General features: G+C 43.7%; 4 protein-coding genes across 4 annotated transcripts; 3 read left to right on the forward strand and 1 right to left on the reverse strand.

Moving 5' to 3' along the window:
• Positions 1 to 1,851: 1,851 nt before the first annotated feature.
• On the reverse strand, positions 1,852 to 5,757 carry LOC135673039 (alpha-xylosidase 1-like). The gene is made up of 3 exons (XM_065181719.1): positions 5,411 to 5,757; positions 3,992 to 4,647; positions 1,852 to 3,799 (listed from the first exon to the last, which is right to left on the reverse strand). Exons 1-3 carry the CDS (start codon positions 5,674 to 5,676, stop codon positions 1,917 to 1,919), a joined length of 2,805 nt encoding a protein of 934 aa, XP_065037791.1. The 5' UTR covers positions 5,677 to 5,757; the 3' UTR covers positions 1,852 to 1,916.
• Positions 5,758 to 8,462: 2,705 nt separating this feature from the next.
• On the forward strand, positions 8,463 to 8,903 carry LOC108952672 (protein NIM1-INTERACTING 2). Its single transcript, XM_018825328.2, has one exon. The coding sequence runs from the start codon at positions 8,463 to 8,465 to the stop codon at positions 8,901 to 8,903; it is 441 nt and encodes a 146-aa protein (XP_018680873.2).
• A 2,251-nt stretch (positions 8,904 to 11,154) lies between these two features.
• Positions 11,155 to 11,604, forward strand: LOC108952680 (protein NEGATIVE REGULATOR OF RESISTANCE-like). The gene has a single exon (XM_018825392.2). It carries the CDS (start codon positions 11,155 to 11,157, stop codon positions 11,602 to 11,604), a length of 450 nt encoding a protein of 149 aa, XP_018680937.2.
• A 3,825-nt stretch (positions 11,605 to 15,429) lies between these two features.
• Positions 15,430 to 19,085, forward strand: LOC103992143 (uncharacterized). Its single transcript, XM_009411744.3, has 3 exons — positions 15,430 to 15,631; positions 18,236 to 18,438; positions 18,552 to 19,085. Exons 1-3 carry the CDS (start codon positions 15,533 to 15,535, stop codon positions 18,814 to 18,816), a joined length of 567 nt encoding a protein of 188 aa, XP_009410019.2. The 5' UTR covers positions 15,430 to 15,532; the 3' UTR covers positions 18,817 to 19,085.
• The last annotated feature ends 1,135 nt before the right edge of the window (positions 19,086 to 20,220 follow it).

The following is a 20,220-nucleotide window of genomic DNA, read 5'->3' on the forward strand; positions in this document are numbered from 1 at the left end:
ATATGTATATGTTTAATTAACGTATAATCGCTATATATTAAGTCTCGCCATTTGGATTTAGATTTATCTAATTAAAATTTCGACACAAATTATTGTGGATTTTTGGTACATTGATAAATCTATTAGATCCTATCACTTATTATGGGTCGAATCTGATACGATTTATGAGGTTCACTGGGGAAATATGAGGTGCAGAGAAGAGGATGTCAGCCGCATCGCTCTCGCAGCGAGAGTTGTCGCTGCCACATGGCATGGGTTGCGTGGAATTTCCTGTCACGTCACCTCTCGTTAATGCATGCAATGTCCGAACACACGTTTTCTTTTGTGCCTTGAGAGAGTAGAGAACCAGTTCGCGACATGGGATGGAGTTGCAAGGAACGGAAGAGGACGCGGTACCGGCGGTGGGTAAGCAGTTTCCTTTCGTTGGACCTCACCGCCGTACGTGATGTCGAAGCTTCCGGTTGTTTATTATTGGCCGAGGAAAGCTCCAACCGGTCTTCTACGCCACGATTGACGCATGGCATCGGCACCCTTCGCTCGTCCGCTTCCCACTTTCTTCTTGCCCAAGGAGGTTCCCATCGGTCGGCTACGCCACGATTGACGCATGGCGTCGCCCCTCAGTGCTCGTCCCCTTCACAACCCAAGAAATTGTTTCAGTAAAGCTACAGATTTGAGACGCGGAAATATTAAACCTTTGTTCACACATGAAATTTCTTGGAGCTCTAAGAATAGAAATTTCTTGGTCGATACAAGATTTTGATTCTTTTATTCGTCGACCGATGTAGAGTTGAACGTACCCATCAATTATGACAGTCATCCATGCTCCTTGATATTCATGTATCTGTATTCACGTATTATATTTTTATTCTTTAAATTTTTTTTATTTATTTAAATATAAAATTAGAGAGACTATAATAAATAATTATGAGAGTCATTCTCATCAAAATAATATTCTAAAAAATATAAAATATATATTTTATAAAATATCTAATTTAATTAACTATGATCATATAATCCAACACTAATTCATTAATCTATCGCCAACAACCATTTTCTTATCGAGAAGCTTTTTCTAAAGGAATAGCGTTTCAAGTCGTTATCAGGCACCTGCACATTGACTCAGCTTCCGGGGGTACGTCTCCGAAAATAATTCCATGATTGCAATCATATCTTATCCTACCGCTAGTTTGATGGCACGAGATAAGAACTGCGCGCACGTCTCCAACGAGCGATTAATCGCACGGGACCCGCCACCAATGTGTGGGACCCCATCCTGTCATGCTTGCTTAAGATGAGGAGGGGAAAGGAAAACGCGGCTTCACGTCCGGCCACAAGCCGAGCACGAGATGTCGGCAAAAGAAACCACACCCACGAATTGGGTTTGCTTGTAGATTGAAGCGGATGATGGGAGACGTGTGACATCGTAATGTTCCCACCCACCGAGTGGTCCGCGTGAAATGGCTACAGAACCCTTAACATGTGCACTCGATTGCAAACAATGATGAGACGTCTGACATTATATTGTTCCCACCGAGTGATCCGCGTGATACCATATTATATATACATTATATATATATTTCCATTCATATATGAATTTGGGAATATTTCAATCATGAATTTAAATTAAACGGATTAGGATTATCCTTTTAGGATTTGAACCAAACCTGATATAAATATATTCAATCATAATTATCCTCTTAGTTGAGATATTTTTCTTCCTCTCACACGTATAAATAATTCAAACAATGAGATAGTTTCACGTAGATTTCGCTAATTTTTTTTGCTAAAAGAAAGATTATGTTCAACCTCACACAGCCACACAGGGGGGGGATGGGAGAAAAAGAAACGAAGGAAGAAGAAGCAGAGGTGCATTAGGAGATAGAAGTAAACACGAGTTAGATCGACATAAACTCGACTCATTCATTGATCCCCATTTTCCAAGTCATGGAGAACGTCTTCCCCAGAGGCAGCGATAGCCCTCCGACCTCCACAATCATGCTGGTTCTCTTACTCCCACCCTCCAGCTTCGCTTGATGCATCACTGCATGAGACTCGGTAAACTGAGCACCGGCAGCATCAGCCCAAGGCTCACCATCCACCTCCACCACGAGCCCCTGTCCGTTCCCCTGCAGTCCCAACACACACACCTTCTCGATCAGCAGTCCCTTCTCCAAGCTGAAGGCTCCCATTTCCACTTCCGACCACACCTTCACCGTGCTCCCGCTAACAGTGGCGTAGAACTCGATGTAGGAAGCCTCTCCTTCCGCAAGCTTCATCTCGGGCCGCTCGTCGTCGTCCACATACACGCTCCCTTTTGCGTCTCCTTGGGTGGTTCCGAAGGGGAAGGCAACGACCAGAGTAAACGGCGTCGTTCTTGCCTCCTTCGAGTTGGTTCCCCCTCTCTGCAACGGAAGTATAGTGTTCTGGTACACATGCGCGTTGACCGCGTTCAGAGGAGCATCGAGTGTTACGAAGCGATCGTCCTGCGACACCACAGCCTTGGTCATGTCGAACAAACTGTACCAGGTCCCGGGAGGAAACATTGCTTTCACGGATGTCGCGGCCTTCTTCAAGACCGGAGATACCATGACGCTGGCCCCCAGCAAGAACTGAGTACTGAGGCCGTAGCTCGACGTGAAATTGGGGAACGAGAAGAAGACGGGCCTCGCCATCGGCGCACCGGTGGTGTGAGCTTCGTAGTTCAGCGTGTACAGATACGGAAGCAGCTTGTACCTCAAGCCCAAAGTGTTTCTTGCCGACTCTGCCACCGACTCCCACTGGTACAGCTCTTGCCTCGGTGAAGCAAAGTTGGCGTGGTCTCTGGAGAAGGGATAGAACGCACCCAGCTCGATCCAGCGGTTGCAGAGCTCCTCCGTCGGCGCCGGATAGAACCCGCAGATATCCGATCCGACCATGGGCATGCCGAAGAGCCCAAAGTTCAACATGGTGGAAATGGAGTAGCGAAGGTCGTCCCATGTGCCCTTGTTGTCACCCGTCCAGTGCGCAGCGTACGCTCCCGAACCCACAAAAGTGGAGCGGGAAAGAATGAAGGGGCGTTTGCCCTGAAGGCCTTGGAGGGCCTTGTGCGTAGCAATGGCTTGGGAGAAGCCATACAAACTATGTGCGTTGTACTCCAGAATTCCATTGTAGTGCGTGGCGCTCGTGGCTATCGTTTTGAAGCCCAACGGAGCTCGAGACCCTGAAGCGTTGATCTTGTAAGGCGGGTCGTCCCATCTGGTATCTGTCAGGTTCTTGCAATCCAAGCAGCAAACCCATGGGGTGGTGGATCCAGGTATCGGGCACGAATGGTTGGTCGGGAGCTCACATTTCCCGGTGCAGAAGTTGGAAGCCTCGTTCATGTCGATCCAGAGGCCGTCCACCGGCACCATCTCGTGGAACCGGGCAATCTCATCGATCCACCACGAGACGCCGTCGGGGTTCAGGTAGTCGGGGAAGTAGACGGGTCCGGGCCACACTTGAGCCAAGTACGGCTTGCCTTCGTATTTGATGAACACATTTTTGGCCATTCCTCTCTGAAAGACACCGTAGCTGGAGTTGACGGCGATGCCGGGATCGATGAGGACGATGTACTTCATGCCCCGCGAGTGGATTCTGTCGAGGAACTCGAGGAGCTTCGGCCGGGGGTAGTTGACGGGGTCGAGCGTGAAGTCCTTGGCTGCATCCATGTGATCGTCGTCGTTCCAGATCACATCCAGGGGTATTTGGGCGTTTCTGTAACCCTCCACGACTCCTTCCACCACGGACAGGTTTTGATAGCCCCATCTACATTGGTGAAAGCCTGTGTGGAAACAAAGGAAGCTTTGAGAGCTGAGACAAAACAGAACTATACCAAAGATACGTCGTATCCGCTTTTAGTTCGAGTGGAGATATAAGTGCCGGCGACAGATCATATGCAACGCCAACCTAAATCCCTTCTGCATCAAGGGATTATATATGCTTATCGATCGTAAGAACAAATATGATGGTTTACCTAAAGCCCAGTATGGCATCGGAGCAGGACGACCGATCAGCGTAGTGTACTGATCCACGACCGCCAGAGGCGACGGCCCGGAGAAGAAGAAGAAGTCGAGCACGCCTCCGATGACCTTGTAGGTGAGAGAACTCCCTGTATAGAAGACATCCATCCCATTGCTGTTGAGCAACAGGACTGCGTGAGCGGTGGCTTCTCCTCCCTCGTTCCTCAAGTCCATGTACACCGGGTGAGACCCATAGAGGTCGGTATTGAGATTGATGGCCGAGATGTCGGTGGTGTAGAGAGTGTACGGGTCATTAGGGCGGAGCCGTATCCCACCGGGTTGCGTGTTCTCCCCCAGCCCGTACAGTGCAGCTGTCTTGGGCAGATGAGTGGAGATTTCGAGATACTGGTCCTTGAAGACCATGGTGCCGTAACTCGAATCGAACAGCGTCTGCCCATTGGATTTCCTCCTCACCGCGAACGTGAACGGATCGGAGGTGAAGCTGAAGATGAGATCGCCCCCTGCGTACTCCGACGCCGTGAAGGGAGAATACGAAGCTTTCGCCCCCGGTGGCGGGGGCTGATCTCTCGGGAGCAAGTCGTAGGGGACTTCCCATCTTTGTTCTTCCGCATCAGTGATATGAACCCTCAATCGATCCTGGGTTTCGTGCCTACAAACGATTAACAATTGCTGTAAAGATCCGCCATAGATTTCTATATAAGACCATCATAAAAGAATTCCTATACAACACACCTTCTACTATAAACAATTAAGATTTGCTCTCAAAGATCATCTCCTAGAATTAAGAACATGCTTTGAGGATGTATCGGCGAACATCTTCCTAAAAAATGAAGACAAAAAAGAAAAACGACACCCACAGTGCCTTCTTCTCCCTGAATCTTAGATGCATAAATGTATGCCCCTAGAGAGACTCAGCTAAGCAACAAGAACACCACAACACCATCCTCGTGTGATCAAAATCTGAGAAACAGTACAATCATACCCAGAATATTGAGAGTAGAAAACTGGTCCAAGAAATCTTCATAAAAAGAAACCCATTTGATGTTCGACAAAAGGCATCAAGTCACTTGAGAAACGAGCAGAACATGATTTGCTCATAGATGTATGCTGGTAGAGGCGAAAGAAAGCAGAAGATGATATGCTTTCTACAACACCTCAGTGATAAACCACTTGAAGGTGTACTTCCCCGACAAATTTTGTCAGCATTACGAGCAACTCATGACCTTTCAACAGAGTTGCGCAAAGGAACACAGCAAAGGGGAAAGAAAGAGATGGAAATGCAGCAGAGGTTAAAGATCTATGGTCTAAAAGGTCATTAAATATATTATCTATACACTGATAAACCATCTTGTTGTTTCCGTGATGTCTTGTCTAAAAGGAAATTATAAGTATACTTGTATTTGTTCCCTTACTTCACAAAAAGCCTGAGATGGGGGATATCGGGGCCATAAGTGGAGGTGCTCTGCTTCACTTGGAGATACCCTATCAATCCACCTCCGTTTGTGCTCTCCTCGATGGAAACCAATCGATAGCCAAAACCAACCTTCGGAGGCTTGGCTGCAGCACTGAAATGAAGAGCAAAGAGAGTGGTAACACAGCAGAGAGCAAGGTGCAGAAGAGAAGGGGAGGAGGAGGAAGAGGATGACATCCTTCTTCTCCACCCAGAGCTTCTCCACATTATAGGAGATGGGACTGGCCAAACAAAACAACTATAGGAGCTTAGCCACTGTTGGCTGCTACATTGTACGAGCTGGGAGTGGTAAGAGTAGATATAGAAAGTGACGACCCCGAAAGATGGTCAGTCTTTCAGTATCATCGTCATCCCAAACACGTGAAGTCTCTGCAAGTGAGCTGGGTGGGCCTTCTCTTAGGGACCCATCCACTGAAGAAAAAAAGGAAAGCAATTCTCTATTTTCTCCGCCTTTTCTTGACTCTATTTTCACATAGTAACCAACTAATGGAGAAGATAACAAGAAAGAGAGAGAGAGAGATGATCTCCAGGGATTTGATTCTCCCACTGTGATGTACTTTTGGCATCTTATCCTTACCTTCAATCAAGGCTAGTTTTATGATCGCGGCATGGCAGTGACTGGGTCATGCTGAGGAAGTGACAAGACATCAAGATAAGCATAATGTTTGGCGTCTATCAGTTGTTGGTTCATGGATCACGGCTTTGTCATTGACCATTGAACGCACAAACATGCCAACTTTTGATGCTAAATCATCTCAACCAACCTCCCCACCCCCAAAAAATACATCATGTTCTTGATGATCGTCGTGTGAGTCCAATTGGACAGGAATTATAACTTGATCTCGGCGGACATGGTGGTGGTCATGTCTTCATGGACTAATGCCAACATTGGAATTATTGGTGGAGAATCAACGGATCGTTTCTTTAGCATAAAAGAAGACACTCTCTTCTGCAAACAACTAGCGGATTCTCTGGCCAAGTCACGTTAACAAAAGTTACCCGAAAAGGTAATTTGCACGCCATTGTAATTTCTTATCATACAATCTACTATGGATTTGTTTGTTTCTCAGACGCCTGTTAGGATTCTGTACGTTCTACTGCATCACCTATCTCCGGCTGCTATCGACAGATCATAGCCGGACGGACAGCGGCGGGGTCCATGAAGGGCAGCGCACGCCGTGACCGAGAGCGGACGATGGTGCGCTTCCGCTCATGTGAAGCTGAGGTGAGACCACCACTCCAAGGAAGGGGACGCGTCGCTTTGGCCATATCGACAGCCCCCATGTGAGAGCCACGCCATCCGTGTCTCCTCCTTGGAACTCTAAACCAGTCGCCCTACGCTATAGATCTCGGGGAGCCACAAGTCCCGCGTCCGAGTATTGCATGTTGTGTACTAACGAACGTAAATGCTCGGAGATATCATTTTGTTACCGCGTTCTGAGAATATGATGTGATTGGGTGTGGAATATCGAGGCGGCTGTCGATGTGATCGAGCGTGCCGAGGTCGGGATGTTCGTAGTGATTAAAGTGGATGCAAAAGCGAAGGGCCATCGGGCGCTGGGGCTGCAGGAAAAGGAGATGCCCCGTCCTATAGGGCCCGGAGAAGGATGGTGGAGTGGAGGCTGTGGACCTGAAGGGGAAGCTGTGACTTCATTTCACGGTGAAACGGTAGGAGGGTGTGAAGGGATATCGGTACTGTTGTCAGTAGGCCGACAAGCAAGCTGTAGCTGTTTGACTCGGATCCGGATTTGGGCCTCACTGCTTGTCGTTATTATGCACCAGCCTCGACCATTGTGTTCTTGGGCTACGTAGAAGAGAGAAGCGGTAGAGAGAGGTGTATTGTGTGTTCTTGGCTTCTCCGCAAGAGTCATGTTTCGTTTTCCACGATATTTCCACCCCCTCAAAACGTGACTTGCCATTTGGTCCAAGTCATGATGGACGAGGCACGGAATGAGTTGTTCCATCTTTCTTCTCACGGTAGGAGACGACTATCCCGAGGTGGTCTCTGCATGGCGCATTTCTCACGACTTCGGCATGAATTAGACGATGCCATTTCTCACGATCGAAAGCCATGATTTGCTCGGATTATGATTAGCGTGCATTGGATTCTTTGTCGGAGAGACGAAACCTTCCTCTCCTTCAAGCACTGTATCGGACGTTGATGCTGATCCCCATCGACGAGGACGCATGCAAGCACCGAGAAGGAGAGACCTCGTATGTGGCCATACGCCTTCCATTCCTTTTTGTTCTTTTTTTTTTCCACTACGCGAGAGAAACACACATCTTTTTAAAGCGATTCAGAGAGTCCAAAGTGCTCGATGCTTTGTTTTAGAAAAGCGTAAGCAGCATCAACACCTTTAATAACATTCGACAATGACATTATCCTGTTGCAACATTGGAGATTCTTTCCGTGAATTGCTTCCAAAAATTGATTCGTACGCCGGTATTTGCATGGATACTAAGCATGGATGTCAAAGAACTCTCTTACTTGTCACCGCAGTCCTTTCGAACTCCCTTCACGATCCTTATTCGTGGTGGAAATTACCGAAATAAAAAGGAAAAAATCTATCAGATAAGGTGTGCGTGTTAGATCTACACCTAATAATAGTATGCACCACAACGAAGTATATTATCCTGCAGACCAGCGACCCGTAGTGCACGTGAATAGCTTGACATGGTGGGGCAACGAACACGTTTCCTCCTTCCCGTCGTATCATCACCCCTCCACCGCCCAAGAGAAGGGCCATCAGCAATTGACCTAATGACGTCACCGTCTTGACGTCATCTGAGCAGGTATGACGTCATCACTTCAGATCTATCGCCTCGACAACTTTTCGTTTTCTCCTTTTCTTTTAAAAATTATTTCCTTGTCCGCATAAATAAATAAATAAAAATGTATATTCTGTCAGACGTTCCTATTTATTTTGTCTGCGAATTCTTTTGCATCCGCTCGCAGAGGAAACGACGGGGAGGGAACAGTCAACCGTTGATCTATGGCGACGACGAAGCGGCCGGGGGGCGATGGGACCGAGGAGGATAGGCGCACGCGGCGGCGCCGGGTGGCGGAGGAGGAGGTCACCGACGACGAGGTCGAGGAGTTCTTCGCCATCCTTCGCCGAATGCGGGAGGCGGCCAGATTCTTCGCCGCGAGGAGCGGCGGCGAGGCGAAGGGGGAGAGGGAGAGGCAGCGGGCGTGGAGGTGGCGGCCGGCGTTCGAGAGGGAGGACTTCGAGGAGTCGGGCGGCGCCGTCGATGATGCCGGGAGGAGGAGGAGGAGCAGGAGGAGGGGCGTGGACGCGACGACGGAGACCAGTGGCGGGAGAGGAAGATCGAGGGAGGTGACCGCGAAGGACGAGGTGGAGGATGCGGTGGCGGAGAACGGGAACCCAGGTCTGTTCCTCGATCTGAACGCCGAGCCCGCCCACGAAGAATGACCGAACTGTGAGCCTCGGCGGCGGCGGTGACGGAACGGGGCGGTCTCCTCATCCTTTTAATGCATGTTAAGCTTAATTTCCGGTGTTATTTCGGTGTGGCTTGACTTGGTAACCATTCCGACGCAAAGTTCATGTTGCTCGAAGTGGATTTGGTATTCGTGACATCTTCCTTTGTCGTTGTGTTTCCCTTTTATTTAGGTAAAGGTGTGTGTTTCTCTTAGTTATCAGTGCGAACCCACCGCCTGTATAGGATTCCGTCATTCATCTTCTTCGTTCATGTGCACCGCCACTCTTCCGAATGCCTCCAACCCTTTTATGTGTAATCTCATCTGAATCTTCTTGCTCACAGTACTGTATTTATATTACTATCTCTCTCTCTCTCTCTCTCGGGTGTGGACAAAGAACTATCTTTAATTCTTGTATCGTTTGCTATCTCGATTAGTGTCATTCCATCCAAAGCTCAAATCTATACAGGTGACTGCCTATGACATAACTCTTTGAAGAACAATAGTATTTCGAACACAAATTCTCTAGGAGAGGCGGAAACAAAAATCATTCGTCCATATTCGAAGATCAACACAGCTTTTGTTGACGAATTCGCAGGTACGTTTCTCCTCCCCAAAGAAATGAGAGAATCCCACATATTTGCGCTTGCTTCAGCTTCGTAATGAACAGTTGACAAGACACGGGTTGTTTGATTCTAGAAGACTGGTTATTCACCTTTTGGATTCGGAGTTATCGAAGCTTGACACTATTAATGTCTTTGCAAGAAAGAAATTTCATGATAAATCAATTAGTGATCCATTAAAGTTAAATTACCTTATTATTAATCGGAATTTGGGGGGTGAAAAACGAGTATTTGGTTCGAGTTTAGATGGGATCGAGATAATTAAATTATTAGTCTGGTTAGGGGTGTAATTTCGTTTTCTTTTCCGATTTGGTCATGACCTATCTTACGAAGTAAGTAGCGAAGGTGGGACCCTTGGATGCCCCGAGTCAGTTCGAGACGAACATTTGGCGATTAAAGAATTAATCTACGCATAGAACCAAACGAATTGTACGTTTAGTTTATACGATAGACGCAACGCGCCGACCGGATTCTCTCGGCCTTCCTTAAACCGTCTACGTTTGGACCGGGTCATTCTATTTGTTCTTTGTGGGTGGTAGACCCGTGGAATGCTGACGTGATACACAGTACATCAGGTGGAAGGGGAATCACATTCTCTCTCTTACGTGTGTCTACATGTAAAGGTATTCTTTGACTCTTTAATTATTACGATTTTCGATAAATATAATTTCAAGTAGGTTAGACTACGATAAATATTATTATGATTTCAATTATTCGAAATCAAAAATCGTAACTGGATCAATTTTGGAATCGAAACTGAAACTAATCGTTCTGGTTTCGATTCAAACGGTTGATTTTTTTAGTAAATATTAAAAATTAATTTTATGTAAAAAAATTAAAGTTACATAATTGATGATTTAAATTGGTTCGATTTCGATTTTAGTCCGATTCAATTTTGATCTAAGTTAAACAATAATTAAATCTGATTTAAAGGGAGCAGTTTGATTCAATTTTGATTTTAACTCAATTCGATTTTGATTCAAATCGATAAATAATCAAGCTATTAACATCCATAATATTAAAGGATGGTGTCTCAAATGACGAGGCTTCCTAGAATCATCTCATGGACGATAAGGAACGAGGAAATAGTTACAACGATAACAAAGGTGTTATGATATTACGATGGAACAAAGATGGTTAACAAGAGTGAGGATACGCTTGAGAACTTTAGTGACCTCTACGAGGACAGGGAATAGTCATAAGAGGCGGAGATAGCAAGATGAAAATAATAAATAGAAATACGAAAGACAATAACAATAGGACAAAAGTGACGAGATGCTAAAGATAATAATGATAAGGTGTGGGTCAAGATAAAATAATAAAGTTGAAGCGTTTTGAATGAATAAAGTAAAAGTGATACGCGGCTGAAAATAATAAAAATTTAAGGGTTTTTTTGTAGGGGAGTGTAAATTTAACTAAAAGAACTATGAAATTTAGTTGTTAGCGTTATTTCTTTTCCGTTATGCAGTTCGTAGTTACCGCTGAATTAATCTATACGTCACCACTGGTTGATCCGTTTTAATTATTGTCGTCATCCATTCACACCGATTGAAGAATAGAAACAAACTCTGTTGCTCTCCTTTTCTGGCCTTCTCCATTCTTCCTCCGTCTCCCGTCCGTAAGATGGAACCGTCGAATCGGAAGAGGAGAGTAGGCGGCGACGACGACGGCCGTCCGCCGTCGAGACCGCGACCGTCGTCCCCGCAGCGGCTCCATGACAGGCGTCGGGCGGCGACGGACGACGAGGTCGAGGAGTTCTTCGCCATCCTCCGCCGAACGCGCGATGCGCTGCGGTGCCTCGTCTCCCGGCCAAGGCCGGCGCCCACGTCGACGAGGTGGAGCCCGGAGTTCGCGTGGGAGGACTTCGCCGGGCACGGCACCACAAAAGACGACGGCGACACGGGTGTGGCCGCGGAGCAGAGGCCGCCGGCTTCGACGGATCCGGCCGGACCTGCGGATATCGTCGCACCGAGGCTCCTCGATCTCAACGCCGACCCGGATCCCGAGAGCCGGGCAGCGGTGAGTCCTCATCCCGGTGCAGCTACCGCCCCCTGGGCTCGAGCGCTCGCTTAATTCCTTCAGGTCACATCGACTCACAAGCGGTAACCTCACCTCTCGTTTGCCTTTCTAAGATACTATACATCGTCTGAATGAATAAGGGGTTGCGTAGCCCTATCTACCTTTACAATCTTTAATCGAATAAAATGGTCAAATCCTTATTGGATTATCTTCCTTTGTCCAAATTGATCTTTATTTTTCTGATACTTTTGTTCTAGTGGATGAAATTGTTAATTCATTATTTGCACCACCGCATATGTCTCATTAGATTGTATAGTGCAGTGAACATCTCATTAATAAACTAATGGACCTTTTTCGTTTATTTCTTAATGAAAGCATGTTATATATACAAGCAATTGTGAGAACCTTAATTTATTTTCATTGTTCGATGATCTTACTAGTGAGTTCTATCAGATCCAACACCTTCCTCTTGATTCATGCTCAGGTCGACTTTTCCCTTCCTTCCGGCTCAAATTTCTACTGATCATTAGTCATTCGTCCCAGTAATAGTATCTAACTGCAAGTGTTTACTGCAGTAGTTTCTCAAGAATCATGCAGGGTAGGTGGCAATAGTATCAACAACATGGGCAACTTGATTTGTAGGACGAAAAACTTGACGGATACTTATAATTAATGTGCATCAACATGTCTTGGTAACTGAGCTTAAAGGCCATGAAGAGGTGGTTTGTGCGATCAGGGGCTTGCTCTAGAAATGCCAGTAAGCCATACACAAAGGCAAATGGAATGGATGGATAGAGCACTAAATAGTAGAAGAACTAATGCCACTGATGGTAGTACAATATATAGCTGATTAGCTTCTTTTTTTTCTTTTCCTAGGAAAAGTCTGATTGGGTTTGATTATTCTCTAAACTATTATATTCATAAAGTTTTATGATCTTGTGAGCTTTGCTTAATGTAGTATGAGCCAAGTGGGCATTATCTTATGGCTTGTTTTGGTGGTTGGGTCAACAGGAAGACCAGTCTTCATCTGCAGAGTGGCCAAGTCATCACAACTAAAAAGTATGCGTCACTCGTCACGACTAGGGAAGACGGTCTTATTTAAATCGACTAGATAATATGCTGTCCTTGCTGTTGGGTAGGGTTGAAAAGAACAATAAAAAATCAATGAAGAAATCAATAAAAAAATGAATAATTAAAAGAATATATTAAAAAATCGATGTAAGATTAATATGATTTGATAAATTCTTATCTATATCTACAATGTTTTTACTTGTTCAATCACAGTAAAAACAATTGATGACATCCTTATTTAATCTCTAATCATTGAATCCTTTAAGCTATGATATTATTTTGTTGGGGAGGGAGATAAAAAAAATCTAAAACCAGAAACCAAAAAGGAATTCATCAAAAAATAATAATTAAAATAATATATCCTAAGGTCGACGCATGATTAACATAGTTCGACAAATCCCTTTCTACATCCATGAAAAAAAATCAGATCATTTGATATGTGAGATCAATTACAAGATTTTTGAGTTATCCCTATGCAAGTTCAATTCCTTTTGTTCACCTCTTACGTAAACTTAAAGAATGCTTTCAGTTCTCTCTAGAAGCCTTAGAGATTATCACCCTTATGAGCACTCAAAGTATCTTGACTCTTTCTCTCATCAAAACTCTTAAGGCTCTATATTTATAGAAACAAATATCGATTCACTAAGGAGTTTTAATTTAATTTAAATATAACTAAAATTCCTAAAAATGTTTATCATGATGAGTAGTCTGTCCACTGCCTCCTGATCTCAAGTTCCTGGAAATTTTTGCTAAATTTCTCTTCATGTTGCAGCCCTCTTCTTCTTTGTATTAGTAACTGAAGCAGATATTACAAGGGCTCCTGCATTATTGTTTGTGTGCAGCTATCACATATTCACAGTTCAATGAAATGAAATAGTTCTATACCCATCTTTCTGATGCGACCAAGATCTGCATATTTCCTGTCAAATATATGCTTATATTTTTCATGTTTGGAAAAATCTGATTGCCTAAAACAATCATCCGAAGAATCTCCAACTCCAGCAGTTGTTTCAGGCATCTGTCTACTTGGATCAACGGGAATACCTCTGCTGTTAACCTATTACATTCTTTAGGAATCTTCATGTTTCTTTGGAGTCCACATGCTATGTCTTTTACGAAGAGATGCTCTAGCTTTCCATAAAAACTAGTCATTGCTTCTTCTCTTCTGCTGTAGAAACCCGTCTTTTTCCTATGTGTTTTCTGTGTGAATTTGGTTTGGTTTGGAAGACTTTGACACTAGAAAACGAAGGTGGACCAGTGGGTCGAACGTCGTCGCATGCAATCTTGTCTGCGAGAAAGACATGCTACATAAATCTTTCTTTTTATGCTGCTCAAAATCCGTGTTTGAATCACATGGTTCCTTAACTGGTTGGGATCCGACGAGGGCGTGTTGCGTGGTGTCATGGTATGCCCGTGAATTCATGGAACCGATGCCCATGGCTGGTTGGTCAAGATGACTCTCAGGTCCTCTGAGAGAGAGAGAGAGAGAGAGAGACTTATCTTTAGGGTGAGTCAGCTGTCTTTTCCGATAGTAATGGTGCTTAAATGTCGCACAGGCATTAAGTCAGCAAACGCAGGCCTGCAACCACGTCAAAGTAACAACGTTGTACAAGCAGTAGGTATTGGGGGATTCGAGACCAGTCTCATGTTCGGGCCACTCGCTACGTTGCTTACATTGAAAGCGTCAGACAGCAATATCAATTATTTCTTTGACTTTTAGAGATATTACCTCCCAATCTTCTCTCCATCATCCAGTAGTCCGTCGGAAAGTGGCATCTTCCCAACCATTTCAATCTCACCACATGCTTCCGAATTCCGAGTAAGAGACTTCCTTGGAGTACATCAATTTCAAACAGTTTCAGAGCTCATTTTAGAATCGTCAGTCAGTTTCGATTATAATTTAATTATAATAAATTAATATATTTAATAAAATTTAAATTTAGGCCATTAAATCTTGAATTTGAAATCGCTATGTCATAAAATTCATTTTATGTCTTAATTTTTGTTGTCAATTTGGAATACCCGTAAGACCTGATTCTGGATTTTGCCATGGGCGACGAGGTTAGGGCTTAAAAGAAGGTACGTATGTACTAAGCAGGCCTTTGCGTTTGTGTCAGTCTGGAACCCATGTGCTTCCCATGTGTTAGACCAGCACCCATAGCAGGCACAGAGCGAAAGAACAGAAGGGTGGAAGCCATTCCATTCCATGACGTACCACAAAAGTGGATGAGCATTAGGTTCCTTTTTCTTTTTCCGAAATATTATATTTATTAATTTATTAGATAACTCGAGTTGCCCTTGGTACCTGATGCCCACCTGCTGTTGCCTGTTCTCCTACAGTTGACGGATTATTCTTCTTTTTTCGTAGCGACACTCTGGATTCCGGTGTCCCGAGTGTGGTTGCAAGATAAAAAGTACTGTTGATTCATGAGAAGTCCTCGCTACATGCAAATGAGGAAGACGAAGCGGCTTCTACGATGGTTTCCAAGGCGTCATCTTGGAACCCTCCCATCGTGTTTCTGTGTCATCAAATCGGACGGTTGCAAATGGGCTTGTTGAGGCCCAGTATGCCCTACCTTTTACCCCAACCCTACGATCCATCATCCATCGGCTGCCGCGCACCGCATCAAACAAAGACCGCATGATCAAGTGTCTCGATCCACCCACGCATCCCACGAGCGGGCCAGTACTCGGGAGCCACGTCGTAGGTGGGTCCCGGGACTGTGTGAATAGACACCGCGCTACATGCTTGCATCGCCTTATTCCCTACTTTACTCTTTTTACATCCACACATTCACACTCTTTTTCTACTTCGCACACTCGCTCTCTCTCGAGTCTGTTGCTTTCTTGTTGAGAAAGAGAAAGAGAAGAGAGGGAGGAGGAGAGTTGGGTTGGGTCTCGGCGGCGGAGAATGGAAGAGAAGGGGTCGATGCTGGTGCAGATCCTTGCGGTCGCCCTCTGCCTCACTGCCTTCGGTTTCGCCATCGCCGCCGAACGCCGCAGGAGCACCGTAACTGATCACTCCCTCCTCTTCTTTCTCCCACTTTATGCTTTGTTCCCTCGATCCCTCTTTCGTATCGGGTGCCAATGCCTCCGATAGTTGGACGGGATGTTAATCTGGCTTCTGTTTCCTCTGTTCCTGTATTCGTTGCGGAATCAGATAGAACCTCTAGATCTTGCTTCTTGAAGACGTGGTTTCGAGTTTCGTAGTCGGTGGTCGGCTAGTCGTTCGACAAGAATGTAGAGTAGCAGATCGGGATTCTTGTGTTGGTTACATGAAATTAATTTAGTGGTTTAGTCATTAAACGCTACATTCTTGTGTTCTTGCATCTGCATGATTCTTAGTAGTACATCACTACTGTTTCTGTATATTAAATTTCTTACTCTTGACACACAAGGTATTATGAGATTGACCCATGATCAAGAGCTCTCCATGGCCTCAAAGTAAAGTAGATGAGAAAATTATTTGAGGAACAAAGGGTTTTTAGGATCCTCCTATTGGTGATTTGGACATCCTCATGTGGATTGTTCTCTTTTTTCGAGTGAGGGCTTGCATCAGCTCAGACAAGTGTTGCTACCTCTCTCATTGTTGACATCCAGCGTAGGCAAACCATGGTAAAAACCTAGCTCAATGTGCAGGCGGTAGCCTAGGTGGCATAATCAATACGAAGTAGCTATCAATGATTTGGGTACATTGATGACAAAAAAATTGGGCATATGAAGCATTTACAAGATTTGAAGCTTAGGATGCAGATAGAACGTTGGCGACATGTGGATGACGTTAGAGACTGAGCAATAATCAATTTCCATTTCTGTTGATTTGCTCAAGCAGGTGCTGACAAGATTGTGCATGGCAGGTGTTCTGAAGGACATCTAGGAGTCACTAAAATTAATGCTTGGCTCGGAATTAAAAAAAAACAAGAAGAGCTTTTAAAATTCTGGTTCAGATTTGTATATCTGTATAATGAGGAGTGATTGTCTCCATGGATGCTGCTTTGTTTTTAAGGTTCAAAGGCCAACAAGATTTCCCCAGTAACATACTGCAACAATCTCAAACAAATACTGAGAATCTTTTCATTTCTTTAGTTAATTTGATCCTCATTATATTAGTCTATATCTGGTGGATTCATAATGTTTTGTATTTTCCTCTTATTTGTTGCCTTTTTGTCAATTTGGTAGTAGTGTAGCTGAGGACTTCTGTTTCCCCAGTAACATACTGCACCTATCTCAAACAAATACTGAGAATCTTTTTGTTTCTTTAGTTAATTCGATCCTCATTATATTAGCCTATATCTGGTGGATACTTAATGTATTGTATTTTTCCTCTTATTTGTTGCCTTTTTGTCAATTTGGTAGTAGTTCAGCTGAGGATTTCTGTTTCCCTAGTAACATACTGCACCTATCTCAAACAAATACTGAGAATCTTTTCATTTCTTTAGTTAATTTGATCCTCATTATATTAGTCTATATCTGGTGGATACATAATGTTTTGTATTTTCCTCTTATTTGTTGCCTTTTTGTCAATTTGGTAGTAGTGTAGCGGAGGATTTCTGTTTCCCCAGTAACATACTGCACCTATCTCAAACAAATACTGAGAATCTTTTTGTTTCTTAAGTTAATTTGATCCTCATTATATTAGCCTATATCTGGTGGATACTTTATGTATTGTATTTTTCCTCTTATTTGTTGTCTTTTTGTCAATTAGGTAGTAGTTCAGCTGAGGATTTCTGTTTCCCCAGTAACATACTGCACCTATCTCAAACAAATACTGAGAATCATTTCATTTCTTTAGTTAATTTGATCCTCATTATATTAGTCTATATCTGGTGGATACATAATGTTTTGTATTTTCCTTTTATTTGTTACCTTTTTGTCAATTTGGTAGTAGTGTAGCTGAGAATTTCTGTTTCCCCAGTAACATACTGCACCTATCTCAAACAAATACTGAGAATCTTTTCATTTCTTTAGTTAATTTGATCCTCATTATATTATCCTATATCTGGTGGATACTTAATGTATTGTATTTTTCCTCTTATTTGTTGCCTTTTTGTCAATTTGGTAATAGTGTAGCTGAGGATTTCTGTTTCCCCAGTTACATACTGCGCCTATCTCAAACAAATACTGAGAATCTTTTCATTTCTTTAGTTAATTTGATCAACATTATATTAGCCTATATCTGGTGGATGTATTTTTCCTCTTATTTGTTGCTTTTTTGTCAATTTGGTAGTAGTGTAGCTGAGGATTTCTGTTAAAATTATGGGCATTTTTTTCTTTGTAATTTTGGATGCTCACAAGTTTGCCATGATTTGTTGATTAGCTGCAACCTTAATCTGGAAGCATGTCCTCAAATTTTCTTTTAAGTTAGTAAATATATGAGTGTTATTTTCTCAGTTTGTGCTTTATGAAAGTAAAATGCAACTAGTTTGGGCTTGCGGGTCCTTTTGACTTATTATTTAATATCTCTGGGTAAACTGCAAATTCTGTTCAGAAGTATGTGCCAGACCAATGTGTTTTAATGACTTGTAAAACATAGTCTCCTGTCTTCTTGCATTCAATATATCCCTTTTCTCATTGTTGCTCTGAGGTCCAAGTTCATGTCTTTTCCTCATGACAGGGTACCATAGAGACGGACAAGTTCAATGCCACTTATTGCGTTTATGATTCAGATGTAGCTACAGGTTATGGAGTTGGTGCTTTCTTGTTCCTTCTGTCCAGCCAATCACTACTTATGGGTGTCACAAAATGCATGTGTTTTGGCAAACCTTTAGCTCCTGGTGGAAATAGAGCGTGGTCGATAATATATTTTGCCTCTTCATGGTACCTTCCTTGCTGATAGGTCTCATTTTATATATAATCATTGATTTTATTTACATTTGGATGTGCTTGTTGGAAAAAGATGTACTACTAAAGAACTTGATATTATTTGTCAGGCTAACTTTCCTAATCGCTGAGGCTTGTCTAATCGCTGGTGCTACAAAAAATGCATACCATACCAAGTACCGGCATGTGGTCTATGCTCAGAACTGGACCTGCGAGTCTCTGAGAAAAGGAGTGTTCATTGCAGGAGCTGTCTTTGTGGTTTTCACCATGATTCTCAATGTGTATTACTACATGTATTTCGCAAAAGCTACGGGTCAGGCTGCACGAAAGACCAACAAACCAAACCCAACAGTTGGAATGACTGGTTATGCTTGAATGATGTTGGGAACTCTATCCTCTATCCTCATAGTGCAGAAGAATCCTACATCCGACATCTGTGTCTTCTGATGCTTAGCTATTTACATGCCACCAAGTACAGAGACTCCAGTTGATGCAGTAGCTATTTTTGTTTGGTCTTGGTTCTTAGTTTTGGCCCGGAATTGTAATCGACATTATAATATAACTGGACGGAGCTCATCACCAATGGAGTAATGGTTTTGGTTTCCAAAGTGAAGGTTTGCCTGGATATTAAGGCTGTTCGGTAAGACTAGACTTTTAAACTTCTGCTGGATGTTTGGCCGAATGAGTTTCCTTGTAAACTGCACCTTCAAAATGCAATGGTATTTCCTTCAAGGTGCAATTACTGTTTGAACTAACAGCAATCAGAAAAGCAAGCTAAGCGTTTAAATCGGGAGGTCACTCCCGCCCGTACGCTTTGAAGTGCCAATTGCAAACGCAATCACAGTGTCTCCTATGCCTTGCCATTTGAAGTACCAGTGGCAATGCATGTTTATGTTTTCCTACGGCAGATGGCCACGTTTCGCGGAGAGGACACTGTTAACAGGAGTCACTTTGAAAATTAACCCTGGCAAGTTGGTTCTAAATCTAGGAACGAAAGAATCCAATCCCTCCTCAACCATCCCTATCAATCGATTAATCAAAGGGAGACAAAGACTATGCTTGCAGTACTCTTTCGAGTCAATATATGCGGCAGGTTATTGGAATCCAGAGGATGCCACCTGGAAATGATCAAACTTGCTCTCCAGTGGATGCATGCCATGATGCAAAAGTACAGAGCATGCATGTGTTGTTGCCACCAAGGCCCCATGTATGTCTTGCATATAATAATAATACAAGCGATACGAGTCCAGAGTACTACTCGTTTCATAGATATGTGTTGGAAACTCGACAAACAAAAGCTCATTTCTCAATGCCTATACTCAATCGCATTTCAAATGTCTTCCGCGAGACACATCACTCAGGCGAGGTTTTCACAGCAAAAGAACTACTCATACGACATAAGATCTAAATTCCACCCGTCTCAACCCTCTCAATCCACCACCACAACATCATCACCATCATCATATCATGATTCGGGTTGTCCGATTGGCGTCACGTCATTCCACCAGTGCATATATGATTCCAAGGATTCATTTATTTTATCTTCAACCATCGAAGTGATCCATAGAAAAACAAAAAAAGCACCATAGAAGGGGAGCGAAGCCAAAGAAAGCGCTAAGACCGGATGCCTTCACTTTTCTTGCAGCATCTTAAACAGCTCCTCCGTCATTCGCTACTCTCCACGATCGAGTTGAACGGACAAACATCCTGTAGTTTACGTGCTGACATGACATTTTTACTCTTAAAGATGTTCTTTTATATATTTATATATATATATAT

The sequence above is a fragment of the Musa acuminata genome, chromosome BXJ1-1 (assembly GCF_036884655.1).
Source record: "Musa acuminata AAA Group cultivar baxijiao chromosome BXJ1-1, Cavendish_Baxijiao_AAA, whole genome shotgun sequence".
Taxonomy (NCBI): domain Eukaryota; kingdom Viridiplantae; phylum Streptophyta; class Magnoliopsida; order Zingiberales; family Musaceae; genus Musa; species Musa acuminata.